Source organism: Momordica charantia (genome assembly GCF_013281855.1).
Source record: "Momordica charantia cultivar OHB3-1 chromosome 4 unlocalized genomic scaffold, Mcharantia_2.0 BLBB01000004.1, whole genome shotgun sequence".
NCBI lineage: Eukaryota > Viridiplantae > Streptophyta > Magnoliopsida > Cucurbitales > Cucurbitaceae > Momordica > Momordica charantia.
In genome coordinates, this window is record NW_028275162.1 from 28,757,077 (window position 1) to 28,777,134 (window position 20,058).

The window sequence follows — 20,058 nt, forward strand, 5'->3', positions numbered from 1 at the left end:
TTTATCAATCTTTCACACTCCAATAAATTTTGTGTCTATATATGTAAAGTTAAGTCCTATAATGAATTCATCTATCATCTATCGTGTTTAGTAACCATATGTTGAAATCGGACGTCCATGAACATGCTCCTATTAATAAGTCAGAAGAAGGTGAGGATGAAGTGGTGTGATAATATCCCTCATGTTGTAGATGACACGTGTGCTACAATAATTGGGACAAGTGGTCATGATTTTGCAAGAGTGAACTAACTCCAAAATCTGTCATAAGTTCATATGGTAAACTACAACCCACATGCATGAAGTTAGAATCATTAACAATAGACAATAACCATGAATTTTATCTCGAATCTTGGAGGGAGATATTAAAGGTAAGACTAATATATAACCGAAATAAGTTCGTAACAAGATTGTAATACTGGAAAAGTACAATTTGATCCTCTCCTTTTTTAACTAACTTAATTTAACACATGCTTTTTATATATATACAATGAATAAACTCCTTATTTAGCAGATCAAAGCAATGTAGGTGTTTGAATGGTCAAAAGTACACTTTTTTTAAGGAAAATTTATGACAATGATTTTATTGAGTCCCCCACTATTAAATGAAACCACCTCTTTGGCCGATGAAAAGAGAGAGGCGAAGCAAACTATGGTTTTAATACTCCCTATCAACATTACCTTTTCAAATATATTTTTTTTTTCGAAGAAAACTTTTTTCAAATACATTATTATTAGTGTATGTGCCTTTATCATATGTTGGGAGAAGAAACAGATTCATATAAATAATAGATATGAACAAATGTGACAAATTGGTATATACATTATATTTGATTTAACTTTTATATTTGTGTCTAATAGATTTTTGAATTTTTTATTTTATGTCTATTTAAGTTTCTAACCTTTCAACTATACATCTAATTGGATCAGAAACTTCCAGTTTCGTGTATAATAAAACTCATGAATCTATTAGACAAAAAATTAAAAGAGTAAGATTATACTAGATACAAAATTCAATTATATATTTAATAAATCTTTTAATTAAAAATTATTGAATAAAGAAAGAATATATTAAACATAAAGTTAATAGTTTATCCATGAAATAGACAAAGTTTAGGTACTTATTATTATATGATGTAGAGTTCATGCATACAGGAAAAAAAAGGTGAATAGTAAAGTTGTTCGAAATACACTTTTTTTCTTTTTTTTTGGGGGGAAAAATCTACCAAAGGCCATTTCCTAATTAATTTTGTTAAACAGGAAAAAAAACTATGAATTAAATATATACATATACAATGTTTTGAAATTGTCAAATTTTCCTTTAATAGCACTATTGAAATTGAACAAAGGATTCCTTTAAAAAAATTTGAATAAAAGCATGATGATGTGACGCATTTGAGAATATAATTTTTCACAAGCTGACATTTTTTTTCAAAGTTTAAAATTTTATTTATTATATTTTGCCCGAAAATTATAACCGGTCGGATCTAATTAATTGATTATTTCATATTGTACAAAAAAACAATACTTGATTATTTAAAACTAGAAAAAGATCAACTCATAAAATCATTATTGATTTATTCAATTTAAACAACATTATTGAACGATAAAGACTCAATATAAAAACGAAAAATCACAAATTTAAGAAATTTAAGGACTTAATTGGCAAAGGATATACCCGTTTCAACCCAAATGTAAATTTACAAAATAAATAAAAACACTTAAATACTATAACTTGTGAAATTTGATTGAAGAAAAAAAATCCATTTTACAGATAGAAAGTGTAGAATTAGAACTTGTTAGTACAGTAATTTGGTAGGCAGCCCATCCAAGTTATACTCCGGTTGGGAAAACGAAAGGCCGGATGAAATTTCTTCTTTTTCTTTGTACATAATTTGTAATGTAATTTAATTTGTCTCTAAACTCTAAAGATTTATTTTTTCCCTCGAACAATGATTTGGGAGATCACGTTTTCTACTTTTCCTCTTGAGCGAAAAAATTGAAAAAGAAGCTCAATGATACTCTGCATTTATGCAGGCTAAAAATTGTCTCCCCAAATCTTTCCTCGTCTTTTTCCTCTCTGCTGCTCTGTTCTAGTCTGCACAGCGTCACTGACACCCAACAAAGCCGCTGAAAGAGGGGACACCCCCCACAGTTTCTTCTACTTATCACTCGATTAATCAACAAAAAAAAAAGAGAAAAGAAAAATCGACCCAATTTCCCAAAATCCATTTGTTTACTCTTTCGCTCGATGGGAACTCGCTGCGGCCATTAATGGTTTCTCCCTCACAGACCCATTTCATGAGGATTCTCTCTCTGGGTCTTTCCAATGACGACAATAGACAACTCCCACGTCATCGCTGTGGAAGAAGAGGAAGAGGGGCCTCGCCGGGCTTCCACCACCGGCGCTGACGTCTCACCGCGGCGGCGCGGGGCTGAGATTGAGGCCGAGAAAAGAAGGGGATCCTCTGTTTCGGAGTGCTCTGTGGAGATGGATCTGGAATGTGGGTTGGCTGAGATTAAGGTACATTTGGCCAAAATCGAGAGGGATTGCCGGATTTGCCATCTGAGTTTGGATTCTTCCAATCACGAATCTGGAATCCCTATCGAGCTGGGTTGTTCCTGTAAGGACGATTTGGCTGCTGCCCATAAGCACTGTGCTGAGGCTTGGTTCAAGATTAAGGGCGACATGTAAGTTCCCAAATTAGAACTCCTGATTTTTTGCCTAAATTTGTTCGTTTCAAGTGTTTAGGATTATATTTCAGCATTGGATATAATGAGCTGTATGATACACATGGCTGGAATCTGGACTAAGATCCTTGATTATCATGATTAGAACTTACAGTTCAAATTTCCCAATTCCCATTTGTGCTTTAGTTTTTATTTTTGTATTATTTTCTCTTGTTTCTGACTACTCTAGAAGGTTCTTTTCTTACTTAAAAGTTGTGGACCTGTGGTTGACTGGTATTGTTCTTAGAATCTTAGTCATGTTCCGGTATTTGGGTTGTGGCTGTCTTTTGTTTCGTGTCAAAATAGACATGCATTGACTAAATTTGACTAATTCCTGGTCTCTTCTGTCTGCAAAAACATTTTAGTCCCCAATGCTATAGATTAGATATCTGATTATTTAGTAATCTGGATTTCCATAAATAGTTAGGCACATTGTCAATTCTTCAGCTTTTTAGGATCCATGATTTTATTTCCTGTTAAGGAACAAGGCCAAAATGAAATGTGCTTCTTTGTCAAAACAAGGAGATGTTGGTGGACGATATGGGACTGAGATGTGATTTAGTTGAGGAGACTGCAGCTCCCAGCCTGGGTGTGTTTCTTGCAGAAGAACTCTCCGTTCGATTCTGAAGAAACGCTAGGTTTTTCATAGAAGTGTTGTTGCTTTCTTTAATCTTATGTACATTATTGATTGGAGCCCATTTTTTTTAGCCGAGTTCAAATGTTTGAATATTCTTTGTTCGACATGTTCTGTCCTTTTTTTTATGGTCAATTGCGTTTGTTTTGAGTTTCAAATAGCTTTCTTTGAGGTTTTATTGATATAGCGACACTGACGAGTCCATAAATCCTATGATCGGCATATCTATTGATATTGAGATGCTACCCTTAGTTAAAAATGCATTGTACTTATATGGGACAAAGTTAGAGCTTCAGTTTGAGGTAGTTTGTAATTCATTTTCCTCTCTCTAGTCATCATCCAAGAACATGAAGCTAGTTTTTTGAAAAAAATTCACGCTAACTAACATGTATCTCCTTTGAAACTCGGAATCGTGTTTACCTTTATAGATACTATATTTGATCAAGATTATTTTCTCATTCCTTCTACTGCATCCTTAATCAGTATTGGCCGTCTAAAACCACTGATGAAGCTTATTATTTTGGATACAGATCAATGTTCAAAAGGGCTCCAATCCGAAGAACTATCTTCATCATGTATTTTGCATAAAGTTGGAAAGATTTTTCTGTTTTCCAATCAAACCATTAAGAATCTACAAGCATATCAAAACAATTGATTTGTTAATATAGTTAGATCTGTTCATCAGAACTTTATTACTTTTGACACGGTTAGCAACCATGTGGAGTTTTCCCTAGGCAAAATTTTAATTACTGGAGAGTGATCTGTATCTAGAAACTTGCTAGTTATTCATGTTGTTCTTCTAGCTATGACTGTAGAGTTTGGGTTGATTTGAGATTTGTATTTTCTGGAAGAAGATGAAGAAAAGAAGTAGATTCTTTTATGCCTCTGCTTCCACTGATCCATATCCAATTTGTTACAGCACCTGTGAAATCTGTGGATCAATTGCACACAATGTTACTAGTACTCAAGAAGCCGATTCAACAGAGCAGCGGAATGACTCAACTGATGCAACGACAGCGACTGCTGCAGCTGCTGTTGTGGTACCACCGCACTCTACAGAATCTCGGAACTTCTGGCAGGGCCACAGGTTCCTGAACTTCTTACTCGCCTGCATGGTTTTCGCCTTCGTCATATCATGGCTATTTCACTTCAAAATACCCTCATAATAATGGAAAACTACACCTGAAAGTAGCATCAAAAGATCGTCGAAAGCCACTCCAATGGCATCGCTGAGACAAACTCGAAATATCGACCGTATTGAATCGTTGCTGGCTCGTGGGATCATGATCCATATACCGATATTCTGTTAATATATATATATATATATATATTAGTGTTAGAGAACCTTGGAAGAGTGGCTTGGAGTTGGAGAAGTACAATGTAATATGTCTGTAAGTTTGTTTTGATTTGTGTTATTGGGATTTGTGTTGTTAAAGCGTATTGAAAATTGAAAAGTTTGGATTGTTGGGCGATGAATTTCACAAATCAGTAGAAGAAAGAATCGGATTGGCGATTTCTTGTATATTTTGTGGTTTTATGCCGTTCTCTTGTCGTCTCGTTGTGGATGACTCTCTGTTGAGATTCCGACATGTAGTTTCTTCCACTACTTCCGTTCCGTAAAGTTGCTTTCAACAGACAAACTCAAATTAATTTAAATTTAAATGTCTTTTTAAAATATAAAAAAAATTATATAAATATTTCGCACGTAAAGGTCAAAGCCATCCTTCACATTTTAAGGTTCACTCAGTTGTTATGTTTCTGGTTTGTTTCATGTACCATATTCTTTCAAAGCATTTTCTATTTTTAGTTTCTTTTTTTTTTCCCTCTTTTGTTTTTCCAAATACCCAAAATAATATTTTAAAAAATTGGAACAAAATAGTTTGCGTCCCTTTAATAATGATTTTGTACTTTGTTTTCCATTTTTTTTTTATAATTAAGCTTATGAAGCTTACTTTCGAGAAATTGTGAGCTTGAATTATTGTAAATTGATGTGTTTGATAATATTCTAAATAATAATATAATACGCGTTGATAAAAAAAAGTGCAAATTATAATATAACATGTATTGATTAAAAAAAATGTGCAAATTATAAGGTGTGAAAGTTTTTGTTTCTTTTTTTTTTTCTCCAAGATGTGACTAAAAGATTCTAGTATCATGGTCTATTATTGAGAATAATAATTTCATACCTTCTTTTACATTATTTGTAGTTGTTTTGAATTATTTTGTTTTATTATTTAATGTGTAATCTATGCATGGATGGTACGAGAAGAAATAAGTTAGAAACAATTTTCGATAAGACTTGTGAAAATTACTATATAATTTAAAAAGTAAGTTATATAAATCTAAAATTATGTAGCTAGTAGAATTAAGTTCAAGATAAGTAATCTAACCTATATAAACTCCATTTCTTTTTAACTCTAAATTACATAAATTTTGTAATTTAATAGATCCGTGGACCAACTAATATTAGACTAAGACTCAGACCTTATGTTTAGTGATAAAAGGAAGGAAGGATTAAACCTAGCTAGAAAGAAAATGACCATGTAACATAAAAGCTTTCTTTTAAGAAATCCTATATATGCACCAAAAATTTCCACCAAAGTACATCATTATATGAGGCGTGTGAAGAAGTTTTATTATTTTAAGAGTAAAGATTAGTGTTTTTAGGAAAACGACACAACTTGAATGTGAAACAATGTGAATCAACAACAATTTTAGCATTCACTAATATCAAAGACTAGTAGTTCCTTCAAAATATAGATATATATATCAAAGACTAGTAGAGTTGATATATTAAAATACAATAACAAAAGTTCAATCTTTTTAAATAAATGAATAAAATTGATACTCATGTTAAAAAAAAGTGTAAATATGTTTGAGAGTGCTTTTGAACCTTTTTCCGTGCTAAAAACACTTCTCTAGTTAAAACTATCACGTTTAAAAGTAGTTTATAAATACTTTATAAAAAGTTTAAAAAATATATATTAAAAGGCGGTTTATAAGAAGACACTTGTAACTGTTTTTGATTAAGTGAAAGTTAATATGAACATAATTCAACTAATTAAAATATGTTTTCTCGACTAGAAGATCTTGAGTTTGAATTTCTACCTCAACATGTTGTTAAAAAAATATTCAATTGGAGCAAAGAGAGAATCATATATGCGTGACACTTTTTACATAGTGAATTTTTCTTTTTTCCTGTAGGACGTACATTTTTATTTTTCGGGTTTAGACTTTTCCTTGAGGTATTTTTTTTTTCCAAGAAAAAGAATTTTTTGGAGGGTGTTTGTGGTATTTGCCAGATTGGCTGAATTATAAGTGGTAGCATTGGTTGCTGCAACGAACATGCCGTGATTGGTGCTCACTGTGCTAATACTGTTATGTCCCTCTCTGTTACAGACAACCCTTCTGCTACTTTATTATTTATTTATTTTTTCAAGGTTTTTGTTCATATTTTCTTTGTACTAATTATACATGAATATATATAATACACATAACTTAATAATTTTAGAATTTCCCTTTTTAATTTTTAGTTTTTTCCCCCTAAATTTTCATTTGGTAGATTTTCTTTCTCTATCCTAGTAAGTGGTTGGTCACTCATTTCAGAGACCCAGCCAGAAGAAAATTTTAGATTAATAAATGGGGAGGTTTTAAAAATAATATTATAGGAAATAATGAATCGTCTGATAAAATAATATTATAGCAGCATGAGACAGAGCTAATAAAATAAATAATGTACACACTTTTTATAATGTGTATTTAATAATGGTGACTTTATATTTGTAAATTCGGATGACTATTATCATATATTTATAATTTTATTTCATTTTTCCTGGAAAGTATCCTATGTTTATAATTAACCTATTAGTTCAATAGAAAAACTAAAATATTAACCGAGATAGCAAATATGTAGTTACAAAAATAAACCGATCTAAAAATGGAACCCCCACCCCCATATGTTGTATAAAAAAAAGATCTAAAAATGGAAAATAATTTGATCAACTAGTGCGCTGTCTCAATAGAAGAAAAATCAAATTAAGCATTTTCATGTTGTTGCTATTAGTGATTTTGGACACCCAAAATTGGTAGATGATATTCAACTTTATAACAAAAAAGGACGTATCATAAAAAAAAAATTAATACCAACATCAATAATACTATAGTTTGAACGTTAAATTTAAATTGTCAAAATGAACATAGCTTAACGATAACTGACATATATATCAAACTAAGAGGTTATGAGTTAGATATCTCACTTTCACCTGTTGTACTAAAAAAACGTTAAGGTTAAATTGAAATTAAATCTAAAAGTAATTATAAGAATCGAATTGCTAGTAAAGAAAAAAAATATTATCAAACAAATCTTAATTTGTGGACTTAACCAGTCAAATTATCATATAACAATCGTGAAAAATCTAATAAACACTTTTTTTAGTACAACGAGGTGTGAGATCGAACTCATAACCTCTTATTGAAATATATGTCAATTAACGTTGAACTATGCTCGCTTTTCACCATTTAATAAACACTTGAAAAAGAAGGAGAAATGAAAACTTCTAAACTTCGAATATGTAGTATATAATCATTACTAGAAAAAGAAGGTGAACTTTATGATAACTACATTTAACATTTTAACCTGAAAAATGAAACAATTAAAAAAAAATATATTCCACAAAGAACAGAGAGCATGCGACACCTCACACCATACCTTATAAATAAAAGGCTAAAAATTAAAGTATAGTCCAAAAAGCATCTGCCCTGCGTATCAGATTTTCCATACATGAGAACGTGCACACCATTATTGATACCATAAATAATTTATGCTATGATATGATTTTCGAATTCTCCGAATATATACCATAGTTTTTGTCTCTTAACTAGTCCTCACATTAAACTATGTTTTATAAACATGAATTTAGAGAGAGAAAATATTATCCAAACCGAAATTTAATGATAATTTTAGATTACGGTTGTGTTTCTAACCACTAACCACCCTGCATTCCCTAAACTCAAATCTAAATGTCGGCCGCTTGCTGCGGCATCGGGGGTGCAGCGACCGCCGACATGTCGGATGGGGTTAAAGATTCAAAGGGGATGTATGTTCTTATAAATCTTATCCACTTTAATTTTCATTTTTATATTTCCTTTAATGTGCAATACTAGTTGTGAAAATAGGCAAAGTGTCATTGCTTTGTATTTGAAGTTATTTTTATTTATATATATATGTTAAAGTAAGAGTGGGATAGAAGGAATTGAATTTAGAATTGAAAATTTTAAAATAACTAAACTTTGTTTTATACATAATGCTTGACTCATCTTTTTTGTTAATGAATTTATTAGGCTTATTTATGACCATGAGTTGCCTAATTCGGATACAAGAAAAAAAAAGTAAACAAATGCATAACGATTTGGGCACTGTCTCGGAGAGACTCGTTGAAATAAACATGTCTATGAAAATGTGAACTACCTGCACCTTGACAGAAAGATCCCATGAAGATTCACTGTTTCCTGGGAAGTCTAACTTTATGTCAGGACCTATAGGTCAAGGAAGTTTATTGACATCTAAATATTACAACGTCAAACTTTAAATATATATTGATATTTTAAATAGTGTAAGTTCTCGATGATTATCACAATTTACTTTAATTTTAAAAAATTATCCAAAAAAGTTGTTTTTAAAGTTGAGGGTATACCACAAATAATTTTGAAATATTAATGTCTCACACGGTTTTTGTATTAGAAAAAGAAAATTCTGTTTTAGAAAGCCAAATACAAAATATTTAAATGACATGCCCTAAAAGACAATAACAGATCAATCTTCCTTCCTTAAATAACAATGGGTTTTTCATTTTCGTTATGCTAAAAAGAAAATCGTATAAATGCACTTAATTAAGTTATCAATTTTAGGTATAATTAATTTTCTACCAAAAGCAGGTGAGATTTTGACCAGTTTTAGTTTGAGGGAAATTTAGATTTAATCTCGAATTGGAAGAAAAAAATGAGAGTAATAATAGAAATCCTTTTAAGTTTTAACTAATTCCACTTCTACCAAAAAATATACGCCGACATAAAAACTAATATTTATGGTATATAACTGAGAATAATTATCTTCATAATTGGTATGAGATTTTTTGGGTGAACTCAAAAGTAAAGTCGTGTTATGTTCAAAACAGATAATTTCATACTATTGTAGAGATACTTGGAATACGAAAGAACTGTTATCCAGAAAAGGAGGAAAAGAGACTGAAAACTATTTATTACGTAACATTATCCTAAGAAGAAAAACAAACCCATAAAAATTCAACAGACGAAAAGATTATGCAATTTGAAAACAAGAAAAAAAAAAGGTCAATACAGCAGTTGAAAAAAAGAAACTACAATAGAGGGAGGAAGAGGAAGCCAGCCAGTTGATGTTGGAAAAAAGTGGCCCTATGGCTATGGTTGGGTTGAAAAGGAAGTAACTTGAGAAACATTACACTTACAAAACAAACTAATCAAAATAATAAATGAATAATGAACAATAATTCCCAAAGAAAGCCATCCATCGCCATCCCCCAATTTGAATACTAAATTAAAATTAATTACCACCAAATTAAGTTTCCAGAGAGAGAGAGAGAGCGTGCAAACACGACATCTACTTAGCGGACCACGTTACATTGAGGGGCCATGGTCGGTTGGTATTGCATTTCCATTCTTCCTTTTCTTCTCATCTTTCTCCTCTCTTTCACTTGATCATCACATATATTCATAATCCTCTCTCTGATCACTGATCTGATCTCTCTCACTGAAAAAATCATTTCTTTGATCTGATGAGGAAGCTTTGTCCGAATTTCGACCGAGAAGACGGTCTCGACACTGTCCTTGAGGTTCCCATTCCTGAGGAGATGTTCTCTTGCAACACTAACAAAACCCACGCGATTTCATGGCAAGCTATGAAATCGTGGGTGAAGTCCCATAATGATCATAAATCGCACGTGAATTCCATGGCTGCACTTTTCGGCGGCCGGAACGCCGAGATCCAGCTCCTCCTCGGCGTCGTCGGAGCTCCTTTAATCCCTATCCCTGTCCCTTTCGATCACCGACCCATTACCCGCAACATCAAAGACAACCCCATTGTAAAAAGATCTCAACTTTAATCGTTTTTTCTTTTTTTTTTTTCTCTTTTAAAATTCGTGAGAATTAATTATGGGTTTTTTTTTTTAATAGGAGGCGTCGATGGCGAAGTATATAGTGCAGCAATATGTGGCGGCGGTGGGAGGAGAGCATGCGTTGAACTCGATTGAGAGTATGTATGCGATGGGGAAGGTGAAGATGGTGGCGTCGGAATTCTCGTCCGGCGAGGGGAGTTTGAACGGAAAGGTGTTAAAGGCGAAGAACGGGAAAGGCGGCGGCGGCGGAGAGATGGGTGGGTTTGTGGTGTGGCAGAAACGGCCGGAGTTATGGTGCTTGGAACTGATGCTGTCCGGTTGTAAAATCAGCGCCGGCAGCGATGGGAAAGTGGCTTGGAGACAAACTCCATGGCATCATTCTCATGCTTCTCGTGGCCCTCCTCGTCCCCTCCGACGCTTCTTGCAGGTAACTCGCCGGAATTTTTACACCCTTAACAACAAAATTTCAGGATTTTTCATAATTTCGAGATAAATCACTAGCTATCTTTTAGTTCTTGTTAATTAATAAATCATGTTATATTAGTAATATTTTAAGTGTTTACATGAATAAAATAAAATAACAAGCTGTTAATTAATTTTTTAACTGACCCACCCTAAACTGTTTGATAATTATGAGATAAATGAAAATCAATTTTTTTTTTTTATAACGAGTTATCAAATTTTCCAGTGTAAGGACAATATTAACTAAAAATACACTTATGTTATATTGGATTTTGAAAAATATATATTAAATTTATGTTTGAATAATATCTCTTGTATTCCAAGTTTAGAAAAATAAAATAAGATAATTTTTGTAATCAAACTGAGGGTCAATTCATTGAGTTTCAAAATTCCAACATTTGTGTGTTTTGGGCGCTGATTTTATTATTATTATCATGGTTTTGAAATTGTAGTGTGAATGATCTGTGCCCAAGATTTTAAAGGTGTGAAATAATGATTCGATTGAGAGGATGAGGATAAAATCAACAGAATTTTCAATGCACCTAATCTTATTCTAAAGTTATTAGAATAATAGTGCATTTGGTGGGAACCACCTGAACGTGGAGGCTACCATGGTTGAAACATAATTCATAAACCACTTTTTCTTGCTCTTTAGCCATATAAAATTTTTTCCATTTTCTGAAATATATTTTGAAAAGTCCATTTCAAGTAAAGTTGTTTAGACAGCGGTGAATCCCAAATACGATGAGAAATTGGAGTAAGCCCAAAGATATATTTGGGCCCAAATAACCCAAATATATCAAATGGGCTTTCCAGGTTCAGGACCCACTTATGACTTAAAATAATTTTGATGAAAATTACTAAAATACCTGGTGATTTTTTGACAGGGGCTTGATCCGAAATCGACGGCGACTCTGTTTTCGAATTCCAGCTGCATGGGCGAGAAAACAATCAACGATGAAGATTGTTTCATCCTAAAACTGGAAGCGGAATCAACGGTGCTGAGAGCGAGAAGCAGTAGTAGCGTGGAGATCATCCGCCACACGGTTTGGGGATACTTCAGCCAGAGAACCGGCCTCCTGGTCCAGCTCGAAGACTCGCATCTCCTCCGAATCAAGGCCGGTGGATCCCGAAACGACAGTATTTTCTGGGAAACGACAATGGAAACCCTAATTCAAGACTACAGAACGATCGACGGCGTCAATATCGCACACGCCGGGAAAACGTCCGTTTCGCTCTTTCGATTCGGCGAGAGCGCTGAAGGCCATTCGAGAACGAAAATGGAAGAGATTTGGGAGATCGAAGAAGTGGATTTCAATATCAAGGGTTTGTCGATGGACTTCTTTTTGCCTCCTAGCGATCTGAAGAAGGAGGAAGAAGGAGTCGCCGTGATTACGAGTAACGGAAAGTTTCCGTTGACGATGCGATGTACGGCTGCTGCTTCGAAGATTTGTTCGTCGCGAGTGGCGGCCATTGATGTTGATGAAATATCGGAGGGGAGCAGCAACCAGAGTGATGAAGATGAAGATGAAGATTCGTGAAGAGAACATTTGAAATCAATTTTTGCAACTCTGTACATAATCCATGGCTGATACATATATATGAAGCATGGACCTTTTACTAATTACAAACGCCAGTATTTTGGTTTTTGTTTTTCAAGATCGTAACTGTACTCTGTATCATACAATTCTCGCCGACTCGAAGTCTGGTGGAAGAAATTACAATGTATTCAAATCACAACTCAAGGGTTTGTTTGGGAGGGTTAGATTTTGTAATTTAAAAAAATATATATTTAATTATAAGTGATTTTGTAAAATTATTATTCAAATGATATCTTAAAAATATTTTAAAATTAATTTTTTAATTTGTGAAACGTGATTAATTGGAAAACACTTGATTTTAACATAAGAATTGAGGAAAAAACATTTACAAGCCATAACTATATTTGAAAATTTGCTTTATTTAATTTCTTTGAGTGGAGCTCTAGAGAGTCAAAAAAAAAAAAAAAAAATGATAGTGTGGCTTGTTTTATCAGATTCAATGTCAATCTAATAATAATTATTTATCATTTACCAAAATGTTTATTGACTACATAGCTCCAGTTATGGTACATAGCTTTGATTCCATTGACATATAGTTTATTAAATTAAATAAAAAGAGAGAAAAATACCATTTTGGTCTACGAGTTTTCCTTTAGAAGTTTTCGCTTAAATTGTTCATCCAGAGATGTTTGGTCCCTCAACTTAACTGTATCCCTAAACTTTTGGTCTCTTAACTCAACTACAGTTAGGCATCTCAAGTAAAATAGACTTTACGTGGCAGTAGATATTTATCTTGCGAATCTGATTGTTTATGGGCTTTAGGCCCATCGTAATTGTGCAATTGGCGCGAGGACACCTTAACGAAACCAAGTGAAGTGTTTCAGAGAGGTTTTGTAGACGAGCATTATTCAACGGGTAACTTTCAAATTTATACCTCATTAATATTTGGGGAAATTTAGGAAAATGGCCAAATTTTCACACTCATATTTTTTTTTAAATGGTCAATAGTATTTGCGCAAAAAAATCAAAAACAATTTTTAAGAGATGTAACAAATTGGTAACTTTTTAACTATTTAAAAAAATGGTGACTTTTCAACTTTGTCATTATAGGTATTTAACACACTTTCATTTAAATCATATTTACAATTTACTAGATTTGATTTAATCAAATCAGTATGAATTTCTTAGGATGTTAATTGGAACCAAAACAATACCTACAACAAAGGATTTACTAGACTTGATTTAATTAAATCAATGTCTACAACAAAATCACTTAAATGTCTTGAATCTGTTATTATAAGGCTATTTGATATGTTTTTTTTTTTAAAAAAAAAAAAGCCTATTTGTTTTAGCCTGCGGGCGCTTCTTGAATTTGTACTAAAATGCCCGTGTATACCTCATACATTAAAAAGAATAATAATTAAAAAAAAAAAAAAAGATTTGTACGATGGCGAAATCGGCGCAGCATCAGGTGGCTTGATGCCACGATGGACCGAATAACGTAAGTAATCTAGAAGGACCTAGATTTATCCATTCTCTCATATTTAGCGACCCCCGGCCCCGTATCTCTCCCCAGAGTAAACCATCGAGTTCCCCAAAATCGTTCTTCTGATTCGTCAATCTCTACAAACATGTCACTGATTCCGAGCTTCTTCGGCCGCCGATCCAACGTCTTCGATCAATTCCCTTCGGAGATTTGGGATCCATTCGAGGGCTGGCCAAACAGGTCTCTCTCCGGCCCTTTCCGGTCCTGCATCTCCTCCGAAACGGCGTCGTTCGCTCACGCCCACGTCGACTGGAAGGAAACTCAAAACGCCCACGTTTTCAAGGCCGACGTGCCGGGGCTGAAGAAGGAAGAAGTGAAGGTGGAAGTGGAAGACAGGAGGGTGCTCAGGATCAGCGGCCAGAGGAGCAAGGAGACCAAGGAGAAAGGAGACTCCTGGCACCGCGTCGAGAGAAGCAGCGGCCAGTTCTCCAGAATGTTCCGGCTGCCGGAGAATGCCAAGGTGGACGAAATCAAGGCCACGATGGAAAATGGCGTTCTCACTGTTACCGTCCCCAAGGTTGAGAAGGAAAAGAAACCCAATGTTAAATCTGTTGAAATTTCCTCCTGAATTTGCATTTCATCTCAATTCTAGGGTTCTGTCAATAATAAACCCTCCTTGTCGTCGATTGAGTGTTTGGAATGAAATCGAATCGCAATGTAATCATCTCATCATTTCTTGAATCCAACTTCCATGTGTGCATCTTTTCAATTTCTTTCTTTTTATACGAAATGGCAACACACGAAACAGAGGATGAACCCACCCTTTATTGTAAATAATTGATCATTAGAGCTTCTAATTTCAATGTTCCTCTTTTCCCAAATTTTGAGATACTTTTCATTTTGTTGAAACATTCTATAAGTGTGAATTCAGAAAGTATCATACATACGATCACATTTCTTACAAACCGCACTCACTCCAGCGGAAGAGAGTACTTGTTATTTGACGAACCAAAACTAAAGCGCAGAACACAGAACACAGAACACAGAACAGAGCACAGGTTTATAGATACAAACTTAACCGCCGATTTCAATGGCCTTGACCTCGGGCTTCTTCTCCTCCTGTTTGGGCACCATCACCGTCAGCACTCCGTTCTCCATGTTGGCCTTGATCTCCTCCATCTTGGCGTTCTCCGGCAGCCGGAACCGCCGCATGAACTTCCCGACGCTCCGCTCCACCCTGTGCCATTTGTCGCTCTTCTCCTCCTCTTCTCTGCTCCTCTCTCCGCTGATCTTCAGCACCCGCCCCTCTTCCACCTCCACCTTCACCTCCTCCTTCTTCAGCCCAGGCAGGTCCGCCTTCAATATGTGAGCCTCCGGCGTCTCTCTCCAGTCGATCCGAGTATTCACCACCGCCGCCGTCTCGTCTCCGCCAGAGGACGCCGCCTTCCCCGTGAACGGAAATAACCCTTCCATCGGATCCCAGATGTCCAGAGAGAACGGATCGAACACGTTGCTCCTCCGGCCACCGAAGAAACTAGGGATTAACGACATCGTTTTCTCCTGTTTCGGAATCGTACTAATCGAATCTCGCTAGATGGGTACGAGTACGACGATTACGCGAACGAATCGAATATATAAAGGGCGCGAGCGGTAATGATGGGTAAAATTCTGGAATTATCCTGAGACGTGAATTTTTGTGTTTTAGTAGGAGAGAATTGTACATGTGTCGTGCCAGTTTCTTGATTCGTAAGATTCGTGGCAGATTCAAAGTCCGAGGTGTCAGATTTTGTTATGAATTTGTTTGTTTCTGTCTGAATAAATCTTTGCTCACGCTACTTCAGTTCAATCCAGTGCTATGATGGCTGATAAATGACAGAAACCCCTATAAGCTGATACCTCATCTTTACATCACAAATTTCATCTCACCGCGTGGTTTTCATCTCGACCCTAAACTAGACTGGACAAAATCTCTACTTTAACTTTTACTATAAAATTAAAAGCTCTTTTACTATAATGGTGACCAATGTCTTAGAGTTGAGTGGTAAACATATAAATATTTTTCAACTCTATATACATATGTAACTCATCTTGTCGATCCTCATTTCTCAAATCAACTTGCATCTTTAGTCATCAGCTTTTAAAATAGTGTCTACTTTCATTCTTATAGCACTCATAATAAATTTGGTGGTTTGAACTACCTAATCACGGTCCATTATTTAATATTTATTCTTTAAATTTTCTATTAATAAGATATAATTTAGTTTCAGGTGTTGGGTTAATGGAACCAAAGTATGAAGGAAAAGAACACCAGAAAACCACAACATCTAGGCGTCATTTGTAATTCTTTGTAGTTCTGTATATATATTTGATACATTTGGGTTAAAGACTATAAATACTTCAGCTCTATTGTTTATTTGAAATATTAGAAAATCAACTCATAGCTAATACTGGGAGTATTATGCCACCCCCCCATAGGTGAGCTGCCAAAAAGCCAGCACCTAGGTGCTAGCCACAACGTTGCGGTGCTATGACTCCAATTCCATCCCATATTTTGTTTTCCAAATATTTTTCTTTTAGAGACTTTGTATTAGGTTTAGAAGTACATATAAATAAGTGGTTTGGGGCTTGTATTCATTTATAAAAAGAAAGATGTTTTCAATTGTATATCTTAGATATTCATTGTTAGATCTCCATTGTAATATTCTCAATTACAATAAAACATACTTTTTACAGATGATTGGACGTAGTCTAAAGATTGAGGCAAACCAGTAATAATCACTATAGTGTTAAGAATTTTCTATCTCTATCTCTTATTCTTTTGTTATTGTTATTCAATGTGCCTTTAAATCAAATAATTCCTATTTAAAAAACTCATAGGAGGATTGACTAATCTATATTTTTTTCTATGATAAGGATTATATAGTAAGTTGATTTTCAATATATGCACTAAAGAACAATATTTAAATAATGCTAACTCTTATGGTAGCCAAATTTTAACAGGCAAGAAGAAGTTTTTGAGAGTTTTTGATAATTAATTATTAAGAAGAAAATTCAAGATACGGAGACTAAACAACAGAACTCTCAAAATCTCGATGGCCTATGGAAGAAATACACAAAGAATATGAGTATAATTATTTAGTTGAGTTAAATTATTAAATAACCTAGATTTAAGCTAAATGTAATATCATATACTAGATGTTGAGGATATAATCCACCAAATTCTGCAGCGAAAGAAACGTAGAGCCCCCTTGTTTCAAACAAGAATCCGCCATGTCCTTGAAACCCTTGATCCTGTTCATCATCCCACCACTCTCCCGCTCCGCCATAAACCTCGTAATCCCCTTCTCTATCTGCCGTCTCTCCAGCAGCGCCCCAATTCCCCAGACGTCGCACACATATCTGGCGTTGGCCATCTGATCCCCAAAGAAAGGGTAGCACAGCATCGGGACCCCTTCACAAATACTCTCAATCGTCGAGTTCCATCCGCTGTGCGTCCAGAACCCCCCCACCGCCGGATGCGCCAGCACCTCCCGCTGCGGCGCCCATTTCACCACCAACCCTCCTCCTCCCCTCGCCCACCTCTCGTCGAACCCTTCCGGCACCCACTCCGACCCACTCGCCATCCCGGGCCGGACCACCCACAGGAACGGATGGCTGCACTTCGCCAGGCCGCTCGCGATCTCCACGAACTCGTCCCGGTCCACGGCGGCGAGGGTACCGAAGCAGACGTACAGGACTGATTTGGGGGGGTTTGTATCGAGCCAGGAGATAATGGAGGCGTGGTCTGGAGGAGGGTCGGTGGCGGCTGGGATTGTGGGCGGAAGGTGTTTGTGAAAAGGCCCCAGTGGGAAAATGGGGATTGGGGAGAAGAGGTTGCGGCACCGTACGAGGGGCTCGTGTTCGAGGGCGTCGAAGGAGTTGAAGATGAGGCCCGAGGAGGCCTTGGTCTCCCTCAGCACGGATGACATCAGCTGCTCAATCAGATGGGGATTTTGGCTGGTCTTCACCGCCGGTATGTCTTTCATTTTCAGATGCGGCAAATCAGGTACTGGATCTTCCATCTTCTCTTCTGCAATATTCATAGTCAAATTTACTAGTGTTTTAAAAAATAAAATAAACAAATTGATCTCTATTTGTTGACACACATAAAATTTTCGCACCACCTTGCTATTTAAGCTTCCTAATTTATTAATAAAATATTAAATCAACAAAATCTAACAACTTTATTGAGAATAATTCTAACAAAATTTAACAATCCTATTGATAATAGTTTTCCTAAATTAGGAATAAAATCCAAAATTTCGAAAGAGATTATTTCAGGACTCTCGCCTAATATCTTCCTACCTACTACAACTAAAAAATTCTAAGTTAAAATATTCTTTTGGTATCTATTTTCAGTCATGGGTCAAAATGAACCAAGATAATCAAAGTTAAAAGTATAGAACAAAAATCAATATTTTCAACTGCGACTAAAAGTACATAGCCTAGAATACTATTTTAACTAAAAATCTACTAATTTTTGTTGTAAGTGGGAGATGTAATGGCCTAAAATTTATATAATGACTTTGAAAAGTACCCCACTCTCCCCAAACAAACTAGGTAACAGGGACAAAAAAGAGAAGAAAAAAAAGCAAGACCACTTTAGTTATAAGTAGATTAGAAGAGAAGAGAGTGGGAAACAAAACGTGGAAAATTTGGGAGAGAGGGAAGAGCGAGCATGGCGAGAAAAGCAGATATATTGGCAGTCCTGAGAACTATTCTGGGGAGGGCAAAGGCATGGGCAACCCGTTGAGTGAAATGCCAGTGGGCATCCGTGATCAGGCAAGCCACGCGCTGTGCCGCCGCCAACTCCTCCCGGAGGCAGTTTGCGAATGCCTCCACGCAGCGGGCGTTGAGCAGCGTTATGAGCTCTAACACGCCCCCGCCGGAGATTTCGGTCTCTGACAGGCCGTCGGGAAAGGAGCGGAACGTGAAGAAGTGGGGGTTTTTGGAAGGGGATGGGGAGTTGAATTGGGTGTGAATGATTGTGATTGAGAAGCCTTTGGAGTAGAGGATTTCGGCCAGCTGAAGCATAGGGTTTATGTGGCCTTGGAACGGCACAGGAAACAGCACCACCCTCACTTCTCCCATTTTCTTGCCTCTTACAACTTGATTTTGCCTTGCCTTTCAAAACAAATATTCACTTCTCAGTTTTATTCATATTTTTGTTTGTTTTGTACTGAGTTTCCTTTCATTCAAAGCGTGTGTGTGTGTGATTTGTTTTGTTCACCTTTCTTGGCTACACATGTCCATGGTGTGAGTAATAGCATCATCTAATATCTCCATTCTTATCTTCACTAAAATTCACTCCCAATATTTTTGGGTTTAACTTGTTTTCTGATCTCTGAAAGATTTTTCTGACATCCCACCAAAAGCAAAAATACCAAAAATGCTAAGAATAGCTCGGAAGTTTAGAGTGTGTTTGGTTGGTAATTTGAAAATAAATAATTTCATGAAAAAATAGTTATTCAATGTTTTCAAATATGTATTTGGTAGAAAATTTCAAAATTGAACCTCAATTTGTATTGGATTATATATTTATCATCTATTAAGTTGTAGGGACTTCAGTACTCCAAGTACTCGAGTATCTCCACAATAGTATGATATTGTCCACTTTGAACGTTAACCCTCACGACTTTGTTTTTGTTTCACTCAAAAGGTTTCAAACCAATTGAAATAATTGTCTTCTCCTATGTACCACAGATCATCTCATTCCTTAGCCAACGTGAGACTTTGTTTGCATAATTTGTAGTCCCAACAACTTATTCATTCAAAATGAAAAAAATTTGCATGAGTTTTCGTTCACATAAATTAAATTAAAGTAATATAAATATTTAGATGTTGATGGATCATCGCCTATCTTTATGTTTATCGAAAAGTTAATAGCTCATTATTTTTATAAAGAATTATCCATTTTTGCCTTTCTGTCACAAATTTAACAGCGATAAGCACATAATAGGTGTTCACCCAACGGCTAAGATTTTTTCTTAAATTAATGACTATTTGTTCAAAAAGGTTCTG

The 20,058-nt window shown here is 35.3% G+C and overlaps 5 protein-coding genes across 5 annotated transcripts; 3 read left to right on the forward strand and 2 right to left on the reverse strand.

The window, feature by feature from the left end:
• The first annotated feature begins 1,926 nt into the window (after positions 1-1,926).
• LOC111006186 (RING/FYVE/PHD zinc finger superfamily protein) lies at positions 1,927-4,885 on the forward strand. Its single transcript, XM_022277956.2, has 2 exons — positions 1,927-2,688; positions 4,281-4,885. Exons 1-2 carry the CDS (start codon positions 2,327-2,329, stop codon positions 4,525-4,527), a joined length of 609 nt encoding a protein of 202 aa, XP_022133648.1. The 5' UTR covers positions 1,927-2,326; the 3' UTR covers positions 4,528-4,885.
• Positions 4,886-9,700: 4,815 nt separating this feature from the next.
• Positions 9,701-12,730, forward strand: LOC111006191 (replication factor C subunit, putative (DUF620)). Its single transcript, XM_022277969.2, has 3 exons — positions 9,701-10,476; positions 10,568-10,936; positions 11,859-12,730. The coding sequence occupies exons 1-3, from the start codon at positions 10,171-10,173 to the stop codon at positions 12,510-12,512; spliced, it is 1,329 nt and encodes a 442-aa protein (XP_022133661.1). The 5' UTR covers positions 9,701-10,170; the 3' UTR covers positions 12,513-12,730.
• Positions 12,731-14,049: 1,319 nt separating this feature from the next.
• On the forward strand, positions 14,050-14,767 carry LOC111006443 (17.4 kDa class I heat shock protein). Its single transcript, XM_022278393.2, has one exon. It carries the CDS (start codon positions 14,144-14,146, stop codon positions 14,624-14,626), a length of 483 nt encoding a protein of 160 aa, XP_022134085.1. The 5' UTR covers positions 14,050-14,143; the 3' UTR covers positions 14,627-14,767.
• An 82-nt stretch (positions 14,768-14,849) lies between these two features.
• On the reverse strand, positions 14,850-15,642 carry LOC111006444 (17.8 kDa class I heat shock protein-like). The gene has a single exon (XM_022278394.2). It carries the CDS (start codon positions 15,547-15,549, stop codon positions 15,073-15,075), a length of 477 nt encoding a protein of 158 aa, XP_022134086.1. The 5' UTR covers positions 15,550-15,642; the 3' UTR covers positions 14,850-15,072.
• A 1,363-nt stretch (positions 15,643-17,005) lies between these two features.
• LOC111006086 (UDP-glycosyltransferase 76B1) lies at positions 17,006-19,137 on the reverse strand. Its single transcript, XM_022277832.2, has 2 exons — positions 18,684-19,137; positions 17,006-18,091 (listed from the first exon to the last, which is right to left on the reverse strand). Exons 1-2 carry the CDS (start codon positions 19,126-19,128, stop codon positions 17,190-17,192), a joined length of 1,347 nt encoding a protein of 448 aa, XP_022133524.1. The 5' UTR covers positions 19,129-19,137; the 3' UTR covers positions 17,006-17,189.
• Between the last annotated feature and the right edge of the window lie 921 nt (positions 19,138-20,058).